Below are 18,424 nucleotides of genomic sequence, written 5' to 3'. Positions count from 1 at the left end.
GAAATCGGCACACGCGGCGCCAAAAAATGTCAGTGTCCAGACGCAGGCTCCGCCGAGGGCACTTCGGTAACCGCGCGCCCACCACCCAATCAACGTCGGCCTTGCACAAAGCGAACCTCCCCCCAGGCCGCCCAAACGGAATGTCCACCCTTTTCTCTGGCGGCCTTGGCCCGCCCACTCCAGCCCAGGTTCCGCCCGCGACGCCCTCGATGGAGATTCGCGATTGGCTTGTGGGATGAGCGCAAACTCTGATTGGTTGAAGTGGAGTCACGAGGGCAGAGTCGTCGCCTTTCCAGAGGGGATTACTGGGCAGGCTCAGTCTTTCGCCTCAGTCTCGAGCTCTAGCTGGTAGCGAGACGTACGCGCTTCGGTTCTTCAGTACCAGCGGCCGCTATCGTCGCCGTTTGATTCCTTTGGGCACATCTTCGCCGTTCACCCGCTACACACTCCACCGCCAGAAGCCGCCGTCATGGTGAAGCTCGCAAAGGTAAGAGGCCGTCCTCGCGCAATCACGGACGCCGAGGCCTATTTTCTGAGGAGCGCGCGCGCGGCGCCGCGAGGAGGAGGGCCTGCGCGCTGTCCCAGGCGCATTCGAGGGCGCCATGCTGCGGGAAGTCTCGCGTGATTAGTGCGGACGTCTCGCGTTTTTGGGTACTTTTTGGCGAGGTGGAGAGCTTCGGCAGGTGTTGCCGATTTGGCGTGGAAAGACTTCGGGACTGAGCGTAGTCCCGAGGGGGCGCTGCCCCTCGGTAGCGGGATGAAGCCAAACTCCTGGGACCCGTGCGAGCGGACACCGCCTCCTGACGCACGTGCCTCAGCGGGCGGCCCGCCAAGTGGGCTGTGCCGCGTGGGTCCTGACATCTCCGGGGGGGACCGTTCCGTGAGGTGGGGAGCGGCGGGATTTCTTCGTTTGGAGGCCCCGCCGCGTGCTTTCAGTGCCTGGCTGTGCGCACATGGTGGAGATGTCCCCGTGGCACTGGGGCGGGGTTTCCCCGGGAAAGGAAAATTATAAGACCAATGGTCTTAAACTTAGCTTAAGAGGTGATTTTTCTTTAATGTTGCCCTAATTTAATTTCAGAGGAGTGGTGGGATAAGGTGCCAGAATTTACTGAAGGCTTTTTTTTCTTAAACTATTGGGGTGACATTGGTCAACGTGAACATATAGGTTTCAGGTGTGGATTTCTGTTACAAGATCTGTGTATTGCACCATGTGTTCACTACGCAGTCAAATCTCCTGACACCATATATTAGGACCCCCCGACCCCCATTGCCATCATCAAAGGGTTTTTTAAGGTAGTTTTCCCCAGGTGAGGTTTTGAGTTATTGGCCATTAAAATGGTCCCATTGTAGGCTAGTGAGTATTAAGAAATTGTGCCTGATATAAGAGTAGATTTTGGAAGTATAAATTTTAAGACGGTTGAGCTTAAGGAAACAGGAAGAGGGAGGTGATTTCTTTGAAATTGTCTTTTTACCTAAAAGTTGGATTATGTTATTTGTAATATTTAACAGAATGAAAAGTGGGTTCTGAGAAAGGGAGATGACCATTGTACTATGAGGAATGTGAGCAAAATGGTAGTGGCTTGAAATGTGGGAGGTGTAATGTGCTAATAATCTTGTCTTTTTAGGCTGGTAAAAATCAAGGTGAGTCCAAGAATATGGCTCCTCCTCCAAAAGAGGTAGAAGGAGATAGTGAAGATGAGGAAATGTCAGATAAAGAAGATGAAAGCAGTGGAGAAGAGGTAATTATGTACAATTTAATGCAGAGTCCTATACAGTCATGTTGTATGTCTGAAAATACTGGCAAAGGTAAGATTGTATTCCTTCATATATGCCCTTTTATAATGGTTGAGTGTCAAAAATACCATAAGGGTATTTGGATGAGCTTGCGAGAGAAGATCTGTAGCCTCTTTCTCATGTGCCCTCTACAGGGCTTAGTGTGATGATGTATTAAATCATTTCCAATTTCAACATACTAGCCGCACATGCTAGGGGAGGAAACAGCCGTTAGCTGTCTTGTGTGTGGCAGTGCTGAGCATTCTATTGAGGTCTGAGGTTAGCCTTACCAGATTCGTTTCCTAGCTGCCAAGCAGGTCTCTGTTTTGTTTTGGTTGTTGTTTGTTGTTTTTGTATGAGTTTTGTAATACTAGTCACATTTTATAATATTGTGGAGTGAGGAACGCCACCTCCCTTTGTGCTGATAATGATACTCTGGTACTCCTGGCTAGTGTTGCTTACTGTAAAGTGTAGGGAGTGATTATAGGGTTATGCTCAGACTGACCTGCTGGCAACGCCGCAAACAAGTCCCAGCTTAGAGGGCAAAGCCCTCTTAGCATAATTAAGCTTGATCTTGTGACTGCTCCCTAGATCTTTCCTGGGTAGCTAATGGGCTGTGGGAGGTGCAGCAAGTGCTGCCAAAACAAGTGAAACTTAAAAGAATATTGTAAATTACCTTGTTTACCTCTTGACTATAAGATAAAGCATCAGCTTGCAATCTGGATCTGTTCTGTGGTCTCAGTCACGCACAGAAGATCTACCTAGACCAGTGATGGCGAACCTATGACACGTGTGTCAGCACTGACACGCGTAGCCATTTCTGATGACACGCGGCCGCTGAGGCAGCCGCATGCTGAGGATGAAACATTTGCAAAATAATGTTTTTTCCTCAAAGTGACACACTACCCTAGTAATGGTCAGTTTTTTGGCGAAGTTTGACACACCAAGCTCAAAAGGTTGCCCATCACTGACCTAGACCCAGCTTTTTCTTTTTGTCTTCTCTTCATCCTTCGCTGGCCCTCTCTCAGGCTCGCCGAACCCTTGGCTGTGCTGGCATGGCCCAAGTGGCACCTGAGTGTGAGGGAACTGCAATTGTCAGGTGAAAGGAGGCCCCAAGGTGTGCGTACACAGTAAGTAAGGTGGGAGTGTAGTACTAGCTAGGTGAAAAACATTGGAAATTCATGATCACAGGGAAAGAATGTGTATCCATGCTTAAGGCTGTGCTCCAAGCAAGGGGCTCTTCTGTGAGGTATGAACAGCTTTTCGATTTTTTGGATTTTGTGAGTAAAACCTGCCCATGGTTTTCTGAGGAAGAAAAGGTAAATATAGAGGCATGGGAGAAGGCAGGAAAACAACTTCGCGATCATTATATAGCTGAATGTCCAGAGGAAATGTCTGCCTGTACTTTCAGTCTGTGGTCCTAGATTCAGGACTGCCTAGAGCAGTGATGGGCCACCTTTTGAGCTTGGTGTGTCAAACTTCGCCAAAAAACTGAGCATAACTCGGGTAGTGTGTTACTTTGAGGAAAAAACATTATTTTGCAAATGTTTCATCCTCAGGAGCAGCAAATGTTTCATTCTCGGCATGTGGCTGCTGAGGCGGCCGCATGTCATCAGAAATGGCTATGCATGTCAGTGCTGACACGCGTGTCATAGGTTTGCCATCACTGGCCTAGAGCCCACTCCAGAAAGGGAGTTGAGGAATGTGGCAGGTGAATCAAAACAGATGGGGGAAGGTTGCCAAAGGCTTCCTATTCCACCATCGGAGGCGCCTCCAGTCCCTGGGGCTACAGCTCCTATGAGAGAGAGCTCTCTGGAAGATGCTCTTGCTCCCGAATATGAGTAAGGATTGGAGGAAGCAAGGGAACAGCTCCAGTGGATTTGGGATGATGGGGGTGAAGTTATGCTAAAGTATTGCCTCAGGGCATGGCCAATAGTCCTACCTTATGTCAGGATTTTGTGGCTGCAGCCACAAATCCTATAAGGAAAAAATACCCCGAGGCTTATTCATTATATGGATGACATTCTCTTAGCTCATAAAAATGAAACACGTATAAATAATATCTATATAGATTTGCAGGATTCCCTGCATTGTGTGCTGGATTATGCGTAGCACCCAAAAAAGTTCAAAGGACATTTCCTTTTTCTTATCTTGGCAGCATTATTGAGGGGAAAACAATAAAACCTCAGAAAATTCAAATTCGGACTGACACTTTATTTACATTAAATGACTTCCAAAAATTATTAGGACATATTAACTGGGTTTGACCTGCTTTAAAATTAAACACTGCTGACTTAAGCCCTTTATTTCATATACTAAGGGGAGATTCATCTCTGTCATCCCCACGCTGCTTGACAGAGGAAGCCAAGACAGCCTTACATAAAGTTCAGCACAACTTATTAGAATTGATTACTCCCTTCCCTTACAGGTTTTAATTTTCCCTACGACACATACACCCACTGGGGTCATTCTATTGATCGCCTCCTTGCTGTAATGCAAGAGGCTACCCCATTTTCTCTTGCCCAGTCCTCCCAGGCTTTGCATCATAAAAATTATGCTGCCTTACGCAAACAATTCGGTATTTCTAGGGAGCAAGCTTGTCAAATTGTTAAGCAGTGCTCTCAGTGTGTAATTCATTGTCCTGTACAATCGTTGGGGGTTAATCCTAGGGGATCTTAAACCTAATCAAATTTGGCAAATGGATGTCACCCACATACAGGAATTTGGTAAGCATAGATAGTTATATGTTAATGTCATACCTGTTCCCACTTTATCTTTGCGACTTCCCAAATGGGAGACTACATCAAGCATGTAATTAATCATTGCCTAGCTGCCTTTGCAGTACTAGGTCCTCCCTTTAGAGCTAAAGACAGACAATGGACCCGCATACCCTAGTGCTATCTTCAACATTTTTGTCAGCAATATCAAATTTGTCATAAAATTGGTATCCCTTACAACCCTCAAGGTCAAGCAATAGTGGAAAGAGGAAATTGTACTCTTAAAATGCAATTACTAAAACAGAAAGGGGGAGCCGAAACCGGTTTGGCTCAGTGGATAGAGCGTCGGCCTGCGGACTCAAAGGTCCCAGGTTCGATTCCGGTCAAGGCATGTACCTTGGTTGCGGGCACATCCCCAGTAGGGGGTGTGCAGGAGGCAGCTGATCGATGTTTCTCTCATTGATGTTTCTAACTCTATCCCTCTCCCTTCCTCTCTGTAAAAAAATCAATAAAATATATTAAAAAAAATGAAACAGAAAGGGGGAGACGGATGTTATGTGTCACCTCAAAACAAACTCAGTCATGTTCTTTATACTTGATAATTTTTTTGAATTGCGATGCAGAGGGTCATACAGCAGCAGAAAGTCATCAGGCCTCCTGTAGAAAGCCTCCGCGAGGTTAGCCCGGAAGGATGCACAAACTGGACAATGGTTTGGACCAGATCCAGTAATGATGTGGGGAAGGGGTTGTGTTTGTATCTTTCCAGAAGGAGCATCACAGCCAATTTGGGTGCCAGAGCGTTACATACATCACCACAATGGACCCAGAGAAGCTCCTTGTCCCATCGTTCAAAAGACAGAGTTGCCCCGATGACAACAAAGCAGAAAAGGAAGATGACGAAGGCTATACAAAAAAGACCAATGTGTCAACATGAGGTCAGCTGAAGAAGTTAACAATTGAGGCCCAGCAGATGGCAGAAAAGTAAGAAGTGGAAGCTACTCCCTCAATCATGTTTCTGGCCATGCTGCATTGGTTAGCTGCCAGTCTTCTGCAAACTCTTGCACAGCCAAGTCGGAGGACTCTTGAGTAAATAAAAAGAAAATGCCATTTAGTAGAAAAATGTTACTGTAGTTTGATTTCTCTATTATTGTAGTGTTGCATTGGCATATTTTATTAATGACCATGTCTGGGTTTTACATTGGCATTGTTTTGTTAATATTTTAATAGTACTTTGTTCTTGATGTTTAAGTTTTATTTCCATTATTAGTAGCTTAAAATTAAAAGAAGGGCGAGATGTAGGGAGTGGTTATAGGGTTAAGCCTCGGACTGACCTGCTGGCAAAGCCGCAAACAAGTCCCAGCTTAGAGGGCAAAGCCTTCTTAGCATAATTAAGCTTGATCTTGTGACTGCTCCCTAGATCTTTCCTGGGTAGCTAATGGGCTGTGGGAGGTGCAGCAAGTGCTGCCAAAACAAGTGAAACTTAAAAGAACATTGTAAATTACCTTGTTTACCTCTGACTATAAAATAAAGCATCAGCTTGCAATCTGGCTCTGTTCTGTGGTCTCAGAAGATCCACCTAGACCCAGCTTATTCTCTTTGTCTTTTCTTTATCCTTCACTGGCCCTTCCTCAGGCTCGCCGAACCCTTGGCTGTGCTGGCTAAGCACAGTAAAGACAACTATTAAGTTTTGTTTTTGTTTTTGTTTTTATATATATTTTATTGATTTTTTTTTTTACAGAGAGGAAGGGAGAGGGATAGAGAGAAACATTGATGAGAGAGAAACATAGATCAGCTGCCTCCTGCACACTCCCTACTGGGTATGTGCCTGCAACCAAGGTACATGCCCTTGACCGGAATCGAACCTGGGACCCTTGAGTTCGCAGGCTGTTGCTCTATCCACTGAGCCAAACTGGTCAGGGCAACTACAAGTTTTATCTTAACACATAACTTGATAAAACTGGTGGTCAACAAAAAGTAGCTTTGAGTGTGACTTGAATGTAGATAATGTTTTTATCAAGCTAACTGCTCACTCTTTGTATTAATTTTGCAAGGACTGTCTAGCCTATTTGATACTCATTTTATCTCTGGTCCTAATACTGAGCGTTCAGTGAACTTTATATCACCTCCCCAAATGATTTAATAACACTTAACAGATCTTTTAGTTATAGGAATTAATTCATAATCCTTAAAACAACATGTAACATTGGTTATCATAGTCAGAAGAGAAAAAAAGTTGAGGCTGTAAAAAATCTTTCCTTGGACCACACAGTAGCAGATGAGATCCAGATAGTCTATTTTCAGATTGCATTTGGGTACTTTTTGGCGTGGTGAAGAGCTTTGCCAAAGCTGAAGCAATTACTAGAGGATGAGGTACAGAAATTCACAAGTCTGGGTCCAGAGGTATTTGAAGTGTTACAGGTTCATTATGATTGGATAGTTTACCTGAAAATTAGGGCTGTGATTTCATGGGTACAGAGAAGGACGTGTAACATGATGCTATAGTTTAGCATGATGTTAGTATTATCTAATGCATGTGGTCTTGAACCAGAGGTAGTGCCAGAATTTAGCACTCATTTATGTGGGAACCAGTGGTCACTCTTTTAAAAATAGACTCATGTTTATTTTTATTTAATTCCCAGGTTATCATTCCTCAGATAAAAGTCAAGAATGCTACAACTCCAGGAAAGAAGGTGATGGTTTCCCCAACAAAAAAGATTGCAGTTGCCACCCCTGGCAAAAAGGCAGCAGTTACACCAGCCAAAGCATTAGCCATTCCTGGTAAGAAGGGAGGCACCCCAGGCAACTCATTGGTAGCAACCCCAGTCAAGGGAGCAAAGAACACCAAGAAGGAAGATAGTGATGAGGATGAGGATGATGACAGTGAAGAGGAGGATGACGACGAGGAGAATGAGGATGAATTTCAGCCAGCAGTGATGAAAGCTGCTGCTGCTGTCACTGCCTCAGATGATGAAGATGGTAAGGCGTTCTATTGGTAGTCCTTGGGCTCTTGTTTGCAAGGTACATTAGGGGTGAGATTGTGGGATGGGTGGGCAACATGCCAACATACTCCTTCCATGACACCATGGGGGTAGATAAAAATCCTCCCAGGGGTTCTCTGTGCTGGTTGTGTACTAGGGTGGTAGCCATGAATGATTGCCTGCCCCTGATAAAATGTTTAAGACAGCACATTCTATGAGTAGTTTTCATAATATAGGGTTTCACTTCCAAGTAATCTGTTAATTCTTGCTGTAACTACTAAGCACAGTACTGTATTATGTATTTTTTCCCTTTAGATTTATCTGGAACTAATGTTGGTTTGGGGATAATTCTCTTGAATTTTTGACTAGGTAGCTTCTCTTTCAGACTCAGAAGAAGAACCTATGGAGATTGCACAAGCCAAAGGCAAGAAAGCTCCCATAAAAGCTATTCCTGTGAAGGCTAAGAGCACAGCTGAGGATGAAGAGGAGGAGGAAGGTAATTGAGCTAGAATCTAAAGTGGTTTGGTATGAGTTTTATTTAAAGAAGGTACTGAATATGTGTGGCTACTTATGGATAACACAGATTGTTTGAAATCTTGTCCAGAACCTGTCAAAGAAGCACCTGGAAAAGGAAAGAAGAAAATGGCCAAACAGAAAGCTGCTCCTGAGGCCAAGAAACAGAAAGTGGAAGGTAACTTGTCAGAATGGAGAGGGGGAGGCATTTGCACCTGATAGCACAAGTGATGAACCACAAAGGGACTTAATACTGAAACCTGATGTTACATTGCAGTATGCTGATGTGCTGTGTATAGAAATTTATGCTGGAAATGAAATTCATCCCATAATTTATAAATCAGATTAATTTGAGTTAAATTTTTGTGCAGCCACAGAACCAACTACGGCTTTCAATCTCTTTGTTGGAAACCTGAACTCTAGCAAGTCTGCTCCTGAATTAAAAACGGGTATCAGTGATGTTTTTGCTAAAAACGATCTTGCTGTTGTGGATGTCAGAATTGGTGTGTCCAGGTAAGTAAGGGGAAGTTAAACCAACCGTATTCCTGGGTCCACTAATGCTTTTTTTCCTCCTCCCTTTTTAGAACATTAGTACTTTACTCTTAAGCATGAATGCGCCTTCAAAGTTTAGACATTAATGAACTGTTACTTAGATTATTAAATTGTATGACCTTCCTCAATTGAAGTTTCCATAATCTCCCTTAACTTTTGATATAGCACAAAACAATTTTTAATAAGCTATGAGCTTTTATTCTTAAAAATATGTAAAACTATTAGATCCAAATAACCAGACAGGATTCTCCTTCCTTGATGCTTTAACAGGTTCTTTTGTTAGCTGTTATGAGCAGTGTAGTTAATAGACAAACTCGGGGGTGGACCTGCATCAGGTCTTGCTTGGTACTTAAACCTCAGTCTGTATCCTGAGCTTTCAGTGTCTTAGTTTTGTTAATAGAGTATGCTGCTTTTTAACTTAGTCATTGCTTGCCCCATTGCATTAGTGTTGCTGATTGTCTAGTATACATGTTAATGGGGCTCTTGCTTTTGCTTATTTTTATCCTTTGCCTTATCACCTTAAAGGAAGTTTGGCTATGTGGATTTTGAATCTGCTGAGGACCTGGAAAAAGCCTTAGAACTCACTGATTTAAAAGTTTTTGGCAATGAAATTAAACTAGAAAAACCAAAGGGAAAAGACAGTAAAAAAGGTATGTACTGCTTTAGGTAATTATGATACTGATAGGTAATTCCTTAATTGACATATTTCTAGTCTAATTGGCCAGGTTAAATAATTACTCTTTTTCCTTTCCCCCCCCCCCCCCCCAGTGTTGTGAGGATTAAATAAGTTAGAATGTTAAATGTTTACAGTAGTGCCTGGCAGTGTTTGCTGGTGCTAGGAATTCCTGAGTCAGCAAGCAATAATGAACTTACAAAAAATAACTGTTTAGCTCTGGCCGGTGTGCCTGAGTTGGTGAACATCATCTCGTGCACCGAAAGGTTGCCTGTTCAAATTCCCAGTCACGACACATGCCCAGGTTGCAGGCTGGATCCTCTAGTAGGGGGTGTGCAGGAGGCAGCCAATTGATGCCTCTTTCCCTAAATTTTAAAAATCTTTAAAAGAAATCTAGCCTAGCCCAGTGGTCGGCAAACCGCGGCTCAATAGCCACATGCGGGTCTGTGGACCCTTGAGTGTGGTTCTTCCACAAAATAGCATGTGCGGGTGAGCACGTGCAATGCGATTGAAACTTCGTGGCCCATGCGCAGAAGTCGGTTTTCGGCCTGGGTGAGTCTATTTTGAAGAAGTGGCATTAGAAGAAGTGGGGTTGTCGGTAGGCCAGGTGATGTGAGACACGGCGCAGGCCACGGAATACGCAACGCGGGGGAGGCACGTACGATTCAGCACGAGTTGAGTGAGCCAGTCAGTCAGCAGTCTCATTGTGCAGTGGTTAGTGCTAGTCGCATCCGAAAATCACGCACGGGTGACAAAAGTACCTACTCGAAGCATAAAGTTACCTGTATTTTTCTTTTTTTTTCTAATATATTTATTGATTTAGAGCAGGGGTCCTCAAATTTTTTAAACAGGGGGCCAGTTCACTGTCCCTCAGACTGTTGGAGGGGCGGACTATAATTAAAAAAAAAACTATGAATAAATTCCTAAGCACACTGCACATATCTTATTTTGAAGTAAAAAAACAAAACGGCAAAAACACCCGCATGTGGCCTGCGGGCCGTAGTTTGAGGACGCCTAATTTAGAGGAATGGAGAAGGAGAGAGAGAAACATCAATGATGAGAGAGAATCATTGATCGGCTGCCTCCTGCACGCCCCCCACTGGGGATTTAGCCCACAACCCAGGTATGTGCCCTTGGCTAGAATCGAACCTGGGACCCTTCAGTCCGCAGGCTGATGCTCTATCCACTGAGCCAAGCCGGCTAGGGCAAGTTACCTGTATTTTTCCAACCATTGGCAAATCCTACAGGTATTTTTGTAATTGATTTAAGAATTGTAATTATTTTGTGTTGGTGGCTTTATTATTATAAAATGGAACTTTTTTTAGGTGCCCTGTTTGACATGGCTACAAAGAAGAAGCAAAGAAAAACGGAAGACGAAAACCGTGTATTTAAAGTTGAATGGACCGAGACTTTCGCGTTTATTCAAAACTTAAATGGCCTTCCGACCTGTCTTATTTGTCAGGAAAAATTGGCACATAACAAGAAATCAAATTTGGAGAGACACTTTACAACTAAACACGAGTCATTTAGTACTAAATATCCTGTCGGTGATGCAAGGAAGAAAGCAGTTGAGGAACTTCAGAAGAGTCAAGAAAACTCAAGTTCTGTATTTAATTACTGGATGCAATCTTCCAACAATGTTGATATTGCAAGTTTTGTGGTTAGTCAAGAGATTGCTAAGAGAGGAAAACCATATACAGATGGTGAATACATAAAAAGTTGTTTTATAAATGCATCCGAAGAGCTATTTCGGGATTTTAAGAACAAAGCAGATATTCTAAAAAAAATTAAAGAGTTACCATTGTCTGCTAAAACAGTGAAAGATGGGACAGTCAAAATGTCTTCGAATTTAACTGACCAGCGAGTCGAAGATCTTAAATTGGTTTCAGCTTTATCAATAGCAGTTGGTGAGTCTTGTGACATAAATGATACAGCGCAAGTTTCACTTTTTGTACGATTTATTTCATCTACAGGTCCTAAAGAAGAACTTTTAGGATTATTGCCACTCAAAGGTCAAACACGTGGAGAGGATATAGCAAATGCTGTAATAGAGTGCATTGAAAAACATCATATTCCATTTGATAAAATTGTCTCAATTTCAACAGACGGTGCCAAAAGTATGACCGGTGTAAGAAATGGGTTTGTTGCTATTTTGAAAGAAAAAATTAATCATGAGATACTTACTTACCATTGCATCATTCATCAAGAAGCGCTTTGTGCACAGACATTTCCAGAAGAAATTTGCAAAGTTATGGAATTGGTGATTAACATTATCAACACCATTATAGCTAAAGCTCTTAATCATCGCCAATTTAAAGAATTATTAGTTGAAATTGAGAGTGAGTATGCACATCTGTTGCTGCATAACAAGGTACGTTGGTTATCAAGAGGAAATGTTTTGAAACGTTTTGCTTCCTTATTAACAGAAATTAAAGCATTTCTCCTTGAGAAGGGTGTTCACTATCCAGAACTATGGAACGATCAGTGGATCCAAAAATTTTATTTCATGGTAGATGTTACGTCTCATCTAAATCAGCTTAATCGTAAACTACAGGGGAAAGGAAACACAGTTTTTTCGATGTTAGAAGAAGTTATTTCATTCGAAAACAAATTATCTCTTTTGGCTCAAGATTTTGAAAGAGAAACTTTGATTCACTTCCCAAGCCTGTTGAAACATTGCCAAGAAAATAATTCTTACATTGACATTTGGTATTTTCAAACAACACTTTTAAATATGAGGGAAGCTTTTCTCAACAGGTTTCAGGATATCAGAAACAGCAAAGCCACGTTAGGCTTTGTTAAAAAACCTCTTAATGCTACTGTAACAGAATTAAATTTTTCTCCCTTTAATATTGACATAGGCGACTTTGAAATGCAACTGCTGGATTTAAAACACAAAGAATTGTGGAGCTCAAAATTTGAACGTCTTTGTGCTGATCTAGAAATATTGGAGAAAAACAAATGTGAACTTAGTTCACAGCACAAGTGGTCTGCTTTGAAAGACCTGGAGAAGGAAGATATGTTGATTTTTAACACCTGGAATAGTATTCCTAACTCATATAATCAACTGAAAAAACTAGCATTTGCTGTTCTTTCCTTATTCGGGTCTACATATTTATGTGAACAATCATTTCTGGAATCGTGCCTAAAATTAAAAACAACAACATACAAACCTGACTTACTCAAACTTTCCAAGGACATGCAAGGCTATTGTTCACATTAGTGTTAGTCATTGTCATGATTTAATTTTATGGATATTGTAAAGAATTTAATTTTATCAATAATATCGTTACTAAGTAAGATAAGTTTTATTCAATGTACCTATAGTTTAAGACTTAAAACTAAGTAAAGTTTATTAAGTTAATTTTAGGGAACGTTGTGGAGTGAAAGAAGATGTAGTGTCGAGGATTGAGAAAGGTTTGTTGAGATGGTTTGGACATGTAGAGAGGATGAATGAAAGGAGATAGACAAAACAAGTATACAAGACGAGTGGATGGGAGAGTTGGAAGGGGTTGAACTCAACGAATGTACCTCAATCAGATTGAGGACGTTTTTAGCAAAGGCCAGCTTAGGAGTACCCTAATTAAGTTAATAACAATGTACCTACCTATATAGTTTTAAGTTTAAAAAATTTGGCTCTCAAAAGAAATTTCAGTCATTGTACTGTTGATATTTTGCTCTGTTGACTAATGAGTTTGCTGACCACTGGCCTAGCCATTGTGGCTCAGTCATTGAGCAGTGACCTATAAACCAGGTGGTCAGGGTTCCATTTCTGGTCGGGGCATATATATGCCCAGGTTGCAGGCTTGAACCCCAGTGTAGGGCTTGGGGGAGGCAGCTGATCAATGATTCTCATTGTTGATGTTTCTAATCTACCTCCCTCTCTGAAATCCATAAAAATGTATTTTAAAAATATGTAATTGTTTAGATGTACAGGCATACCCTAATATAGGGAGATCTTTCCTCACTGGAATTAGATCAAATCTCTGACTATTTTTGTATCCTTCATATACTTTGTCATGTTTCATGTGTGTTCATGACTTCTTTAAGATGTTTAAATTGATTTTGAGGCCGCAGCGTGAGGAGCTGCCGCCATGTCTGCCCACCTGCAGTGGATGATGGTGCAGAACTGCTCCAGCTTCCTGATCAAGAGGAACAAGCAGACGTATAGCACTGAACCCAATAACCTGAAGGCCCACAACTCCTTTCGCTACAATGGGCTGATGCACCGCAAGACAGTGGGCCTAGAGCCGGCGCCCAACGGCAAAGGGGTGATGGTCATCATGAAGCGAAGAACCAGCCAGTGAGAGCCGGCCACCGCCTACATGTGCACCACCATCAACAAGAACGCCCGGGCCACCCTGAGCAGCATCCGGCACATGATCCGCAAAAACAAGTATCACCCAGATCTGCGCATGGCCAGTGCCGTCTTGTGCAGCCAGAAGCCCATGATGGTGAAGAGGAAGCAGGCCCGCCCTACCAAGAGCTCCTGAGCACCCTCCCCCTAAACAATAAAGGTATCAGCCAGCTCTCCTCAAAAAAAAAAAAAAATTGATTTTGAGAGAGGAAGAAGGAGGGAGAGATCCATCAATCGGCCACTGGGGATCAAACCCATAACCCAGGCTTGTGCCTTGGCCCAGCCAACTGAGCTACACTGGCCAGGGCTGCTCATGACTAAATTAAAAACCGCCCACTGGTGTGGCTCAGTGGATGAGCATTGACCTATAAGCCAGGAGGTTACGGTTTGATACCCCATGGGGGGGGCAGGCGTACAGAGGCAGCCAATCCATGATTCTTTCACCATCGATGTTTCCATGTCTCTCCCTCTGCCTTCCTCTCTGAAATCAATCCTATCTAATAATAGAGTAATATGCAAATAAGCATCACTCCACTATGCCCACGATTGGGCCGGCGGGAGGCTGGGGGGCGGGACTTGGGGTGGCCTCTCAACGGCCGGATTGGCCCAGACCCGCCCCCATCAGCGTTTGGGGGGCGGCAGCGGTGGCGCCCAGACCTGCCCCCATCAGCGTTCGGGGGCTGGCAGCAGTGGCACCCAGACCCGCCCCATCAGCGTTCAAGGGGCGGCAGCGGTGGCGCCCAAACCCGCCCCCATCAGCGTTCAAGGGGCGGGGCGACGCCCGCGCCCAGACCCGCCTCCATGCTCCTGCACTGGGGGAGGGCCTGGTCAGCAGCCGCCGAGGCTGCTTCAAGGGCCAAAGAGGGAGGCAGGGCCAGACCCCAGCAGCCGCAGCTGCTGTGGGGCCCAGGGAGCCAGGCAGGGCTGGACAGGCAACCTCAGGGTGGGCCTGGGGGTGGGTGCAGCGGCGCAGCTTGACAGCAGACAGCAGGGCCTGCTTAGCCGTAGCTGCCAGGGACCCACAGGCAAGTGGGCCTGCAGGCAGCACCCAGCAGGGCCTGCTTGGCTGTTGCCGTGACGACCCGGGAGCAGACAAGCGCAGCTGCAGGCAGCACCCAGCAGGGCTTGCTTGCCCATCGCTATAGTGTGGAGCAGGCAAGCCCCGCAGAGAGCAGAGAACCACAGGGAGCGGGCCTAAGGTCAGCAGGACATGCCCTGAGGGCTCTCAGATTGGAGAGGGTACAGGTCGGGCTGAGAGACGCCCCCTCCCCCGTGCATGAATTTCATGCACCGGGCCTCTAGTCAAAATATATTTAACCCTTTGCACTCGGATGTCGAGTGTGACTCAACACGGTTAGCAGTAGAATAAAGGAATCGAGTGCAAAGGGTTAAAAATATGTATATATTTTGATTTTAGAGAGGAAGGGAGAGATCAATGATGAGAGAGAATCATGGATTGGTTGCTTTTGCAAGCCCCCCACTGGGGATCGAGCCTGCAACCCAGCACGTGTCTTTGATTGGAATCAAATCCGGGACCTTTCAGTCCATAGGCTGATGTGCTATCCATGGAGCCAAACCAGCTAGGGCAAAAAAATACTTTTGAAACTGCTAAGCACCTACTAGGTTGAGTTGTAAATATCCAGCACATAGTTTGATGTCAGGTGTGACAGGAGCTTGTCTCTTGCTACTGCTGTATCGCCATACTGTTAGTGTCTTTCTTGTACATTTATAGGACACCAAATTATTTCCTGAACCAGCGGTTCTCAACCTGTGGGTTGCGACCCCTTTTGGGGGTCAAACGACCCTTTAACAGGGGTTCCCTAAGACCATGGGAAAACACATGTTTCTGATGGACTTAGGAACTGAGATACCACTCCTCTCTCCATCTCCAGGTGGGTCCATACACATGCAGATACGCCCACATACAAGTACCCGGCGTGATGACATCATAGCGCCAACCCCATCATGTACACCCCGAACAAATACAGGTGTATGTGACAGGGTTGGCGCCATAATGTACTTATGCGGACCAGTCACACGTGTGTAGAGAGCAGCTACTGTGTAGAAAGCAATTACTCTGTTAAAAACAGCTACTGTGTTGAAAGCAGCAGTATTGGAGGTAAAATGACACTTCATGAATTATAATTACTGGGTAAATATAAAATCATGTACTGTAAAATCATCAACTACTGCAAAAAAGAATATCTGTACCATGGGAACTTAATCTGGATGCTGATCGTCTTTATATTCAGCTGTGGTTGATGTGAGTACTGCCCCCTTGTGATAGTAACAGGTATGTTAAAAAACAACAGAATGGTAAATCATAGGAAACTTTAATGAACTGTATTGACTGCACTATGCCATGTATCATCTTTTGTATTATTAAAGCTATTATATATTTTTTCATTAGCAAACCATCCCATGACAATGGAGCGTGTAGAGAAGAACATTAAGAAAAGAAAACAGGATTTTTTACAGTATGGTTTAAACAATAATTACAGCAGGAATTGAGAAACCGCAATGTGTTATTTGTTGTAAAGTTCTATCAGCCGAATCTATGAAGCCTAACAAACTAAAACGCCATTTTGATAGCAAGTATCTGAGCTTTGCTGTCAAGGATACCAACTATTTTAGAAGCACAGCTGATGGACTCAAGAAAGCCAGATTTGACACTGGTGGCAAGTACTACAAGCAAAATGTATCAGCCGTTGAAGCTTCGTATTTGGTGGCACTCAGAATCGCCAGAGCTATGAAACCTCACACCATTGCTGAGGATTTACTGTTGCCAGCGGCCAAAGACATTGTTCAAGATATGATCGGAGATGAAATTGAGTATAATTTCCTCATCTAACTACACTGTCCACAGAAGAATAGATGACATGTCTGCTGATATTCTTGATCAGGTAATCTAGGAAATTAAATATCCACTTCCAATATTTAGTATCCAGCTTGATGAATCTACAGACGTTGCAAACTGTTCACAGTTACTGGTTCACTTGAGGAATATTAATGATGGCGACTTTAAAGATGAGTTTCTTTTTTTCAAACCTCTAGAAATAACTATTGCACGTGATGTATTTGACACAGTTGGTTCATTTCTGGAAGAGCATAAGATCTCTTGGGAAAAGGTTTGTGGTGGTTGCACAGATGGTGTTCCAGCTATGCTAGGATGTCAATCTGGATTTCAACTTTTGGTACTGAATGAGTCACCAAAAGTCATCGGAACTCACTGTATGATTCATTGGCAAATATTAGCAGCAAAGACACTGCCACAAGAGTTACAAGAAGTAATGAAAAGCATCATAAATTCTGTCAATTTTGTAAAGGCGAGCACTTTTAAACAGTCGACTGTTTTTGCAACTGCAACGAGTTGGATGCGCCAAACAGTGCTCTGCTATTTCACACAAGTGTGATGGTGGTCGAGAGGAAAAGTTTTAAAACGTGTTTTTGAGCTTCGTGATGAACTCAAAACGTTTTTTAATCAGAAAGCAAGACTGCAGTTCAAAGCACTTTTCAGCAATGAAAGTGAATTGCAGAAAATAGCTTGCTTGGTTGACATTTTTGCCATCTTGCATGAGTTAAATTTATCACTGAAAGGACCAAATGCAACATGCCTCAATTTATCTGAAAAGATTCGATCATTACAAATGAAACTTCAGCGTTGGCAAGAAAAATTGGATGAAAATAAAATTTACATGTTGCCTACCTTATCTGCTTTCTTTGAGGAACATGACATTGAACCAGACAAAAGGATTATGATAATTCCTGTGGAAGAACACTTGCACATGCTTGCAGATGAAATTTCATTGTACTTTCCAAATCTACCTGACATTCCATTTGCACTTGCCAGAAGCCCATTCACACTCAAAGTTGAAGATGTTCCTGAGACAGCACAAGAGGAGTTCATTGAACTTATTAACAGTGATGCAGCGAGAACTGATTTCTCTACAATGCCAGTTACAAAATTCTGGATCAAGTGTTTGCAGTCATATCCTGTTCTGTCTGAAACTGTTTTGCACCTTCTTCCATTTCCAACAACATATCTTTGTGAAACAGGGTTTTCCAGCTTGTTGGTTATCAAGTCTAAATACAGAAGTAGACTTGTGGAAGATGATCTTCATTGTGCTCTTACAAAGACTGCCCTGAGAATTTCTGATCTGGTGAGAAAGAAGCAATCTCAACCTTTGCACTGACGTTGGCTTTTTACACATACGGTAGCAATGTGGTTTGCTGCTGTTATATTAAGACTGTTACCCATGCTATACCATGCTTGAAGACAAAATTTCATTTATTTGTAATTTGAAATAAATATTTCACAATATGTAATTACATATTGTTTTTGTGATTAATCACTATGCTTTATGTTCAATTTGTAACAATGAAAATACATCCTGCATATCTGATATTTACATTATGATTCATAACAGTAGCAAAATTACAGTTATGAAGTAGCAACGAAAATAATTTTATGGTTGGGGTCACCACAATAGGAGGAACTGTATTAAAGGGCCGCAGCATTAGGAAGGTTGAGAACAACTGCCCTAGCAGCTACTGTTTCCCCCACTTTACAGATGAGCTATGTACATGAATACCATTTCCCAATTGTGCTAGTGCACTAGCACAGGATGAGTGCATGGGCTACAGAGCCAGGTGGCCTGGGCTGACATCAAACTTTGCTTACTATATGACTTTGGACAAGTTACCTAACTTCCCATAATGATAGCAATGCTTTACTACTTGCTATGTGTACGCTCTTTATGTATATTAAATTCAGATAAACTCATATAACCACCCTGGGAAGTAGCCACCATTAGTATCCCTATTTTATAGGTGAGACAACTACAGATAATAGTTAAGGCCC

At 43.2% G+C, this 18,424-nt stretch overlaps 1 protein-coding gene and 1 pseudogene across 6 annotated transcripts; both read left to right on the top strand.

The window, feature by feature from the left end:
- Positions 1-337: 337 nt before the first annotated feature.
- On the top strand, positions 338-12,431 carry LOC307106621 (protein FAM200C-like). Of its 5 annotated transcripts, none has more exons than XM_079783218.1 (8): positions 338-487; positions 1,626-1,739; positions 7,130-7,268; positions 7,854-7,964; positions 8,073-8,159; positions 8,353-8,494; positions 9,059-9,183; positions 10,532-12,431. In XM_079783218.1, exons 1-8 carry the CDS (start codon positions 470-472, stop codon positions 12,427-12,429), a joined length of 2,634 nt encoding a protein of 877 aa, XP_079639344.1. In that variant the 5' UTR covers positions 338-469; the 3' UTR covers positions 12,430-12,431. The 5 variants fall into 5 exon arrangements, with proteins under 5 accessions (XP_079639344.1, XP_079639343.1, XP_079639345.1 ...); XM_079783217.1 differs by having other exon boundaries at positions 7,130-7,466; XM_079783219.1 differs by having other exon boundaries at positions 7,130-7,466; positions 7,842-7,964; positions 11,180-12,431.
- An 869-nt stretch (positions 12,432-13,300) lies between these two features.
- Positions 13,301-17,883, top strand: LOC307106622 (large ribosomal subunit protein eL28-like; annotated as a pseudogene). Its single transcript has one exon. The product of its transcript is annotated as a large ribosomal subunit protein eL28-like (transcript).
- Positions 17,884-18,424: the final 541 nt, after the last annotated feature.

Source organism: Cnephaeus nilssonii, assembly GCF_951640355.1.
Source record: "Cnephaeus nilssonii genome assembly, chromosome: 10".
NCBI classification, from domain to species: domain Eukaryota; kingdom Metazoa; phylum Chordata; class Mammalia; order Chiroptera; family Vespertilionidae; genus Cnephaeus; species Cnephaeus nilssonii.
The sequence above is the reverse complement of the archived record's forward strand: the minus strand, read 5'-3'. Positions and strand labels throughout refer to the sequence as shown.